Source organism: Leptopilina heterotoma, unplaced genomic scaffold, assembly GCF_015476425.1.
Source record: "Leptopilina heterotoma isolate Lh14 unplaced genomic scaffold, ASM1547642v1 Lhet_121, whole genome shotgun sequence".
Classification (NCBI taxonomy): domain Eukaryota; kingdom Metazoa; phylum Arthropoda; class Insecta; order Hymenoptera; family Figitidae; genus Leptopilina; species Leptopilina heterotoma.
The window spans coordinates 2517226-2528319 of NW_025110839.1; the positions used below are offsets into that span (position 1 = coordinate 2517226).

Sequence of the window (11094 nt, forward strand, 5' to 3'; positions counted from 1 at the left end):
AGTAACTTGTCCGCCATCTCTGAACCAATCAGAAATCTCCATTTTGAAAACACACCTATAGCTTATGTTTATGTTAAAACATGATCTGTTTATTTTATTCAGCTGTTGACTTGAATTTGAAATTACTTCAGTTTTTTTTATTTTTCACCGCATAACAACTAGTTAATGATTCGAGTAGAAATTTATTAGATATTTCGTAGTTCGTGGTATTAATTTTAACTGCTGACTAAGGTAAAATCACTCAGGTTAGGTTACATTTTCAGGTTATGTTCCACCGGTATTTATTGTATATTTTTTGCAAAAATCGCATGTATTTTTCTTTATTTAAAATTAAAAAGCAATTATTAAAATTTTGTACAATGATTATCAAACCAGTGCATTTGCTATGAAATCATTCAAAATAATTTCAAACATTTCGAAAACAGGAATAAGTGAAAAATTGAATTTCTTGCCGAAAACAACTTTAACAATAAATTCTCCCTTTTACACTACAGCCAAGAAAACGACGAATATAAAAATGGTTAAATATCTAAATCAAACAGAGGCAATTAATGTTGATAAGGAACTATTTGACAAATATAAATTTAGCGTCGATCAATTAATGGAAATCGCAGGTTTAAGCTGTGCGATTGCCGTCGCGAAATGTTATCCACTAACGGAGAATTTATCAAAAAATATTCTAGTTTGTTGTGGACCAGGAAATAACGGCGGTGATGGTTTGGTAATCAAATTTTAACTAATTAAATTAAATCTCTGAATCTAATTAGAAACATAAATAAATTTTTAAAAATATAATTTGTTTTGAAAATTTCTAGGTGTGTGCAAGGCATTTAAAACTTTTTGGTTACAATCCTGAAGTTTATTATCCAAAGAGAACAAAGAGTAATCTTTATGAAAATCTTTTGCATCAATGCTTGGAAAATGACATAACAATTCACGATAGTGTGGAGAATTTTAAGAAAATACCGGAATATCGAACGATAATTGATGCTTTATTTGGATTCAGTTTTAAACCACCAGTTAGAGAAGAATTTATTCCAATAATTGAAATTTTGCAAAATTCCCCTACACCAATATGCAGTGTTGATATACCTTCCGGCTGGAATGTCGAGAATGGTCCACCGTCTGATGGTGGAATTAATCCGGAAATGCTCATTTCTTTAACGGCACCGAAACTTTGCGCTAATTATTTTCATGGAAAATATCATTTTCTTGGAGGAAGATTTGTGCCACGTAAATTGGAAATTGCGTTTAATTTGAATCTTCCAAATTATCCGGGAACAGAATTGGTCGTTGAATTATTGTAAATTTAATTTACAAATTCAATAAAGTCATGTAATGTTACTAGCCAATTGGTAACATTATCTCAATTTTTCTTAACCGAAAATATATCATATTTTCTTTATGAATTGATTTTTCTTCAGGTTTTTCTCCTAATTGAAATAACAATGGCTTTTTAAAATCGATGCATAAACGTCTAAAATCTGAATTAAGTCATTGAAATATTATTGAAGTCAGTTCAAAAGTTTGTGCAGTCGCAGAGGGTAAATAGTCGGAACTATTTCCAAGAGAAGTTGGCAGAAAGTTTTTTTGTTTGTAAATTACTTTCAAACATAACTTTAATAATTTTAAAAGGGAAATAATATATTAATTTTTTTTAAATAACAGGCTTCGCGATCAATTTTCAATAAGTTTTTATCTATTGAAAATTAAATTTCTATCGAATTTCTATTAAATATCTATCGAAAAATTAAATTTAACTAAAAATCTCGTTTTAGTCGATTCAGAAAAATCACAAAAAATTTAAATTAAAATCTTCCAAAAGACTAATTTCTTTTCATAATTTTTAAACTAAATTATTCATATTTGAACAATTTTTGTTCAATAAATATATGAATATTTATTTTTCCAGAGGAATGGAAATTTGTAATAATTTTTTAGATTTAACTGTTTCTAAAAATTTACACTATAACGCAGTTAATATTCAATTATAATCTAATATTTTAACTGAATTTTTTGTTTAATAAATATTTGAATATACATATTCTTATTTACTTTTAATGTAAAACCTTTTGAAATTTTATTAAAATTAGAACTCCAATTCTTGAAATATTTTCTAAAATTTTATCGTAAATATCGTATATAAATCCAAAAATAATTGATTATTTCTAAAAATTACAAATTATGAATTTTTTTTTAATTTGAGAAATAGAATTCATAGACTTATTAAGATTTTCAATAATTTTATTTTTTTGATAAAATTTCCTTTTTTTACTGTCTTGTGAAAATTATGTTATTGGAAAATTCTAGGAGAATTAATTTCACTAAAACACTAATCACTCTTTTTACAAATAAATTATCAAACTTTTGACATGCCAATTTGACAATTTTATTAAATTATTGAATTCTTTTTGAAATAGGTATTTTATAACGAATTAAAAAAAATTGAATTCTTTCGTGGAATTTGTTTAAAAATAATTACATTTTTGCAAAGTATTTTACTATTTATAAATATAATTGAATTGTTTCGAAGAATTTATTAAAATTTTAGAAAATAATTGAATTCTTTTGAAATATTTTATAACGAATTAAGAAAAAAATTGGATTTTTTCGCAAAGTTTTTTTTTAAATAATTGAATTTTTGCAAATTTTACTATTTTACTATTTAAGAAAATAATTGAATTGTTTCGAAAGATTTATTAAAATTGTAATTTGAAAAATTTTCCGAAAACAATTTTTAAAAATTGAAAGAATAGGAAATTTGTTCTAATTTCATTAAAATAAATTTTATGTTTCACAGAATTTTATTTTCTCAGTTTAAAAAATTATTTTTTAAAAAAATATTTTCAATTTTAAAATTAATGTATTGCAAATCATTGAATTGTTGTAAAGAATTTTATCCAAAAATTTGCTAATAATTGAATTCTCGCGAAGAATACGGTTAAAATTTTTGAATATTCTAATTAAATTATTTTGAAGAATTTCTTTGAATTTTTTTTTAAATAACAGAGTTTCTTTAATAATTTTAATTAAAAATTTTGAAAATAATAGAATTTTATGAACAATTTCTTTCATGTATTTAAAATAATCGTGTTTGTTAATAATTGAAATTAAACATTTAATTACTATTGAATTTTATTAAAATTTTAGAAAATAATTAAATTCCTTTGAACAATTTTATAACAAATTAAGAAAAAAATTGAATTCTTTCGTGAACATTTTTTTGAAAATATTTAAAATTTTGCACAGATTCTACTATTTTAAAAAATAATTGAATTATTTTGAAGGATTTATTCAAATTTTAGAAAATTAATTGTATTCGTTCGTGAAATTTTATTAAAATTTTGATTAAAAATAATTGTATTTTTGCAAAAAATTTTACTATTTATAAAAATAATTGAATTCTTACTAAGTAAATTAGATAATAATTGAATTTTTTTAAAGTTAAAATCTAAAATTATTCAAAAATTCATATTTGAAAATAAGAAATTTTGTAATTTGCATAATAATAATAAATTCAATATCACGTTCCGGGCGTTTCTTTTGCTAGTAAATTAATAATGAGGAACAGAGAGCAAAAGATGGAATAGGTATGAGGAGTCTTTAAGTTTAATTTTCCCCTTTTCAGACAATGTATGAAAAAAGCAAAAGTGAAAAATTGTCCCCCAAGATAATGAATTGAAATAAGCAGTTCATATATACAATTCGAAAATAAAATGCAACATTAGCGTCAAAGTAAAATAGCCTTTATTACATTGTGAAACGAAGAACAACAATTCTAAACTTCTATTATTGTGTCGTTTGCTTCACAGATTACGTTCGAAAGAATGTTAGTGCCCGCAGCGATCTCGGAAAATATAATCGTTTATACATACATATATATCTATAATATATACATATATATATATATGTTGTCGTAATACATCGATTTTCAACTTTAGTTTTCAAAATTTTTAATTAAAACATTGTCTTTTTTTTGTTTTAAATTTCTCAGATTTTCTTTTCTCGACTTATCGTAAAGATGTATCTACTTTTATTCTCGCATATATATATATACATATATTTGTAAATCCTGCATTTTTTTTAAATCGCATTAAATTGTATATAATACGGCTAAGATTGGATGCCAATACTGCACTTTTCCTGCAGAGAAAAAAAGGCACGAACTGGCGGAAAAGTCGGCCTAACTGTATAATATTTCTTTTCTTTTTTCTTTATTTATTATGGATGGAACTTCGTCACAATACAATATTTTCTTTTATTTTTTTTCTTATTCCACAGTAACAAACACGACACTTTATGGTCGTAAACGCATTTTCTAAAAGACTGCTGAATAGTGTCTTCGTTCCACTTTTTCAGAATAAAAAAAATTTTAAACTAAAATTGGAAAAGAAAAATTTTCCGGAAATCCTTTTGAAAAAGACGGACTAATTGAGAAAGTTTTCGCTTAATATTTTCATTTAATCATTTTTTTAAAAAGTTTTTTAATTTTTATAATTTGAATTATTAGTTTTTAAATTTTTATTCGATTCGAAGAATTTTTTTTCGAAAGTGTCACTGTTAACACTATTCAGCAAAATCTTTTAGATCAATTTTTTTTTAAATTTCCTTTCGCCCTTGAGTACGTATTGCATTACATTTCATTGTTATGTAAATCAAATGTATTTTTATGTATATAATATATTCATATATAATATATATACCAATTTAGTAAATTTATACTTTTTATGTCTACAAGTATACTATGTTTTTTTTTAAATTACGAATCTATTCTCTAAAAGAAACGGTACATTATTGTCTGTCGTATCGAATGGTAATATATATATATATACATTTTAATCTGGTTCTTAAATTTATTCTTTTTCATAATTTATATATATATATATATATAATCATGGAAAGCTCAATGGCATAACCACCAGTTTTACTGCGTGTACTATTTTTTTTAACGTGTAAAACACGATCACTTCGAATCAATAAAAATTAAATATTTTCTTCACATTGTCTTTGTCATATATAACAATTTTTTTTACAATTGTCGATTGCAAAACTGTTATAAAAAGATTTTTCTAATTCATTTGTTTATTTTTCTATTTATTGAATTCTAATACGAAAAGTAGAAAAATTAGAAAAATTCCGTTTTAATCAAGTATTAAAAATATTGCTGCAAAAAAAAGAATAAAAATTCTTAATTTTTACAAATGTCAGTTTAATTGACTCTTATTTTCGTTTATTTTCTCATTTTTGAAAAATGGTAATTAAAAAAATAAATAAATCGAAATGCTAAAAATGTCATTAATATATTGTGAAAATGGGAAAAAAAAGAATAACGAAATGAAATAAAAATCGAAGTGATCGGATCTGTAAACTTTCGTTATTTTTATAAACTCTCACTTCGTCGAATTATTTTGGCAACTAGGCAAGCTCGGTCGTTCACGGAAGGCATCGTATGGTGCTTAAAAATCGTTGCTTTAACAATTGTAACAATTTTTTTTTTATTTTCTCATTCTCGTTAGGAATTTTACGGATACATTATTTTTTATTAACATATAATAATAGTATCAGCGGTGGAAACAACATTAGCAGAAACAGCATCGCTATTGCATTATATATTCAAATATTGAAGGAATTTTTTAAAAATTACTTTTTTTTTAAATTTAAATCTTCAGTTTTTTATTTCTCTAAGCTTTTTCTATATTTTATAGTCAAGATAATTATTTTTTCTAATTATCTTTACTTGTTAATTATTATCCATCGTTATTAGTCATTAATCTCTGACAATAATAATAATAGTTAAAAAGTAATAATAAAAATAATAATAATAATAATAATAATAATAATAATAATAATAGTAAAAAATAATAATAAAAATAGTAATAATAATAATAGAAAAAAATAATAAAAATAGTAATAATAAGAGTAAAAAATAATAAAAATAGTAATAATAATAATATTAACAATAGTATTAATAATTAATAATTCATAATAATAATAATTAATATTTAATAATAAAAATAATAAAAATTAAAATAAAAAAAATGAAAAAAATAATATAATAAAATAAAAATATTCAATAGTTAATAATAATCATTCTATGTGCAATAGAAAGTGCGGCCTCCACTTATCAAGTCGGAAGAGAATAAATGCATTTTAAGGAATATTTCAATATCCAGAGAAAAATAAATTAAATAAACATATTAATTAAATATATAAATATATTTAAAAAGACAACAAAAAAATGCGAAAGAACCCCCGACTCTTTTTTTTTGTGTTTGTGTTTTTCAAATATAGAAAAAAAGGACTTTTGTGGAAAACCGCACGAGCGATCATTTTTTAAGTTCTATAGTATTTTTTATAATTATTACATTATAATTATATAAAAATATACTTCTTAAGTGTTAACACTAATATAAATGAGTATTATTAAGCAAAATTTGCTTGTTTTCGTATATATTATAATATATATTATATAGTGTAGACACGATGCCTGTCGCGGATAACCGAAGCTTCTACGTGAGGAAGTACAATTTTATTCAGCATTTTTTTATTTTTTATTCTTGGGCAAAAACGCCTTTAGGCAATTAATTAAATATTTATATTTTTTTTATTTATTTTTATACTATATGAAATTCAGAATCCACGAAAATTATTTAATTAACCTCTTCATCATTTTTAAATTGTCTCTTTGAGCACTTTTTATAAGATTCATTTTTGTTCGTTTGATTTTTTTTCAGAAATTGACTAACTTCCATTTTTTCTTTCTATTTCTCTTGTTATTTGAAATAATAAAAAAAACACTCTTTTATCTGCAATTAATTATACAAAACTGTATTAATATTTTATATTTCTGTCAAATATTTAATATTCCCTCAGAAAATTATTTTTTTTTTGAAAACTAATAATTAGTTTTCTTTGTATAAAATCAAATCATTCTAAATTTAACATTTTTTTAAATTTGGAAGATTATTTTGTATTCGTTTTTTCATTGTTTAATTAACCAATTATTAGTTATAACAATTTATAATCAGTAATTAGTAATTGTTAATAATTCTGACAAAAAGGGAAAAAAATTAAAAATGAGTGTTTTTTCTTTATTCCATCAAATTGGCAGCGAATCTAGACTATTATTTAATTAACAGTGTTAAAAAAAAGCTTTACTATCTATACTTTTAAATTTATTTATAGAATAACTATATTTTATTTATATATAAGATTAAAGTTAGCGTTTTTTTTCGTAAGTTCGATGTTTTCTTGTTACTTTGTCAATTTAAAAGTGAAGTACCGAGGTTTTTTTTTCGTTGGATTTTGAATTCACGGTTTTTTTCATTTCATTTATATATATATTTTTTTTAATATAACAATATCACTTATCACTTGTGGTACGTGTAAAATAAAAAGACGAATAAAAACCTTTATAAAATACATTCTCGAGTATTATCATCTGTAGAGTATACTGCTTACCTAGGCGTTCCGAACGAATAAATCATATACAAATATTGTAGGTAATCAATATTATTTTATAATCGTACAGTATTGGAAGCATTTTAATATCATACTTAGATCCATATACTAATTGGGCCTCGAATCTCGGTGAATAGAGAGAATTTCTTTTTTTTTCTTCAATTTATTAAACATTCTTTTTGTCTCATTTTTCTCAATAGCGTATATTATGGAACGTTGTTATGATTATTATTATATTATATTATTTATTATAAAAACATGAAATGAGTAATTAAGAAAAAGAGCGCCTCGAGAAAGGTCTTTTTACGGAATGTGCGTTACAATTTCAAAAAGGACCGATTTCTTCAAATTATACCTACAAAATTTTTATTTTTCTATTTTATTTTTAATTCAATCTTTATTTATATTTTAATTTTTTTATTTATTAATTCTTTTTCTTCATTTTCTTTATTTCTCATTTAATTAATAATTATTTATTAATTATTATTTAATAATTATTATTATTTGATTAAAAAAGTTTTCTTTTTAATTCCCTTTTGTCAATAGTTAAAATTTCTTGATTTCTGTTAAAAGTTTTCCTCTTTTCTAATAAACTCTGCAAACTCAGACTTCGCACTCGACAATTACTTTTTAAAAATTAGCAAAAAGTAGCTTTAAGACTGACAAATTAGTAAAAGTAGTGAAAAGTAGCTATCAAAAAATTAAATTTGACGACTAAAAAAAATCCTTTCAGTCGATTCACAAAAATTTGATTCAGTATTTTCAGTATTTTTCTATAAAAAATATTTACTTTTTTTTCTTATCCTGGTAGTAACTGCAATTCTCAGTTTTTCTAAATTTCAATTATTTTCCAAATTTTTAGAATAGAATTCTTCAAAAATACTATTACATTTAAAAACAATTTTTAAAAGTGAAAAAATAAAAAATTTATTTCAATTAAATTTGACAAAATCTTCAATTAATTATAAATTTTATTTAATCTTTTTAAATTATTTTTAGGAATTTAACTTCAAAAAATTTTAATTACATTTTTCCAAGACTAATTTTATCATTTTTTCTAAATTAAATTACATTTAAAACTTAAATACTTTTTTTTAAATATATATTTAAATATTTATTTTTCCACGGGAATTAATATTTTAAATAATTTCAATGTAAAACCTTCTTGAAATTTAATTCTTTTTAAAAATTACAATTGTAATTATTTCAAAATTCAATCATTTTTTTGAAATTTTTAAATAAAATTTTTCAAAACATTTATTCAATTATAATTTAATATTTTAACTGAAATTCATTTCTAACTCAAATCTTGTTAGAAAGTTCTACGAGAATTCAATTATTTAAATACAAAAATAATAAATTAATTGAATAATTACATTTTTCAAGGAATTCGATTAAAATATAAAATTATTTATGAAAATAATTTAATTCTTGCAATGGATTTTATCAATATTTTTTAAATAATTTAATTCCTGTGAAGAATTTTATTATTTGTGAAACTAATTGAATTCATGCGCAAAATTTCATTAAAGTTGTTGATAATAATTGAATATCTGCCAAAAATTTTATTATTTATGTTAAAAAAGTGAACTCTTGGGAAAAGTGTCATTAAAATTTTTAATAATAATTGAATTTCTGAGAATAATTTTATTTAAATTATTAAAAATAATTGAATTTCTGCCAAGAATTTAAAGTAGTGTAAATTTAAAATAAAAAAGGAAAAGGTAGCTTTTAGTGTCATAAATCTAAAAAAATGTATCCAAATAGTAGCAAGTCGAAAAAAATGTAGTAAATAATAGCTTTTTGTAAACGAGTGCAAAGTCTGCAAACTAATTTAAAATTTTTTAAAATCCATTCAAATTGTTTATTTTAAACAAAATTTTCCACACGTTAAAAAAACCGTTTTTTGCTCTTTAATTCTTAATAATTTCACCTTTCTTTGATTTTGATTTTTTTGTTTGATTTCACAGGACGAAAATTAATATAATTAAAAATAAATGTGAAATATAAAATTCCAGGGAAATTTTCTTCTTTTTCAAATATTTTTCGCCTTTGATTTTTGAAGAAATTGGTCCAGATTTTTTTAACTTCATTTTTTTTCTAGCTTTAGTATTAGTAATTATAAGTACATAAAATTAGGTAATGGAAAGATGTTTTTTTTTTGCATAATTTTCACCGATCCACAAGGCCCTGAAACCTCAACACTAACAATTATAGTCCTTTGGGCTGAGCTGAATAAAACTCGTTTTCTTTTTTTTTAAGTGAGGAGGCGAGAATCGAGATTTTTGTTCTGTCAAAACGGGCAGAATTTTTATTTTTCTTTTTTTCTCTATAATAAGCTCTCTTCGCAGCCAGTTTTTATAATTCGGTACACAACAATTCATTATTTTTTCATTTTGTCTTTCTTTCCCATTAGAATTGAGAGCCTTTCAAGTTATCTCGAATTTAAAAAAAGCTGAAGTGCTATCATTATTTGCTTTAATAACTTTTAAATTTCAAATTCAAAATTAAATTTTTTTAAACAAATTAAAAAATTTGTACCTTTTATTTTGCAAATTAGCGAAAAGAACGATTCAACTGTTATTCTAACTTCAAAGGCTCTCTCGTCATAAAACTACTACATTAAATGCATTTTTTTTAATTAAACACCTTTTGACCCGCGTGTATATTTGATTTTTTTTTAGTTTTTTTTATTAGAATTCTAAAAAAATAGGCTCAAGGCTACCAAAAGCCTTTTCTCTGACCAAATCAAACTGCGCCTTGAATTTAGAAAGAAAACAAAAATTAAAAGTATATATAAAAAAAAAGTTCTTATATACATAATAAATAAATTTTCGTAAAAAATATTGCTAAAAATGGTCGCTTATTATTTCTATATTCTCATTTTGTACTAGTTTTGTGAAATACAAAAAAAAGAATTGTCGCATACATACACGCACACATTACATTTTTATTGTTCTCGAGGTTTTTTGCAATAAAAAATATATTTATATTGCTTTCTCACGGAAACATTGTTTTTATATTTCTATAAATGAAATATTCAAATAGTCAAACAGAGTTGCCACGCTTTTGCTCATTTGAAATTTCCTGACTTTTCCAGGATTTTCAGGTTAAAAAACGGAATTTTTTCGGGTTTTTAAAACTACATTTATTATTTACCAAATTAAATAACTAATAAATTTTGTTTTTACTGATTTTCAGACAAAATTGAAACTTTTTCCCTGACTCTAAAGAATATTCTAATTCACTCTAAAAAAATTTAGATACTCAAAAAAATGTTGTCCTTTTTACCTTTATTTACGAATTACTTTCATTGTAAAATTATTTGAAAACATCAATTAAATTAATTATTTTTAATAATTTCTACAAAAAAGTCTACATAATTGTTAATAAAAAGTTTGAAAGATTCAAATTTTCAAAGATTCTAATTTGAAACCTTTTCTAAATTCAAGTTTTTCTATAAATTCACGCTACAATACTTTTAATATTCAATAATCTAAAATTTTTACTGAAATTCATTTTTAAATCAATTATTATTAGAAAATTCTACGAGAATTCAATTATTTAAACAGATGCAAAAATAAATAATTTATTAAATATTTCTTTAAATTGAATTATCATAAAGAAATTTAT

General features: G+C 22.2%; 1 protein-coding gene across 5 annotated transcripts; it reads left to right on the forward strand.

The window, feature by feature from the left end:
* Positions 1–83: 83 nt before the first annotated feature.
* Positions 84–1405, forward strand: LOC122510919 (NAD(P)H-hydrate epimerase). Of its 5 annotated transcripts, none has more exons than XM_043625896.1 (3): positions 84–231; positions 426–721; positions 816–1405. In XM_043625896.1, exons 2-3 carry the CDS (start codon positions 518–520, stop codon positions 1305–1307), a joined length of 696 nt encoding a protein of 231 aa, XP_043481831.1. In that variant the 5' UTR covers positions 84–231; positions 426–517; the 3' UTR covers positions 1308–1405. The 5 variants fall into 5 exon arrangements, with proteins under 5 accessions (XP_043481831.1, XP_043481823.1, XP_043481839.1 ...); XM_043625888.1 differs by having other exon boundaries at positions 86–245; XM_043625904.1 differs by having other exon boundaries at positions 89–231; positions 495–721.
* Positions 1406–11094: the final 9689 nt, after the last annotated feature.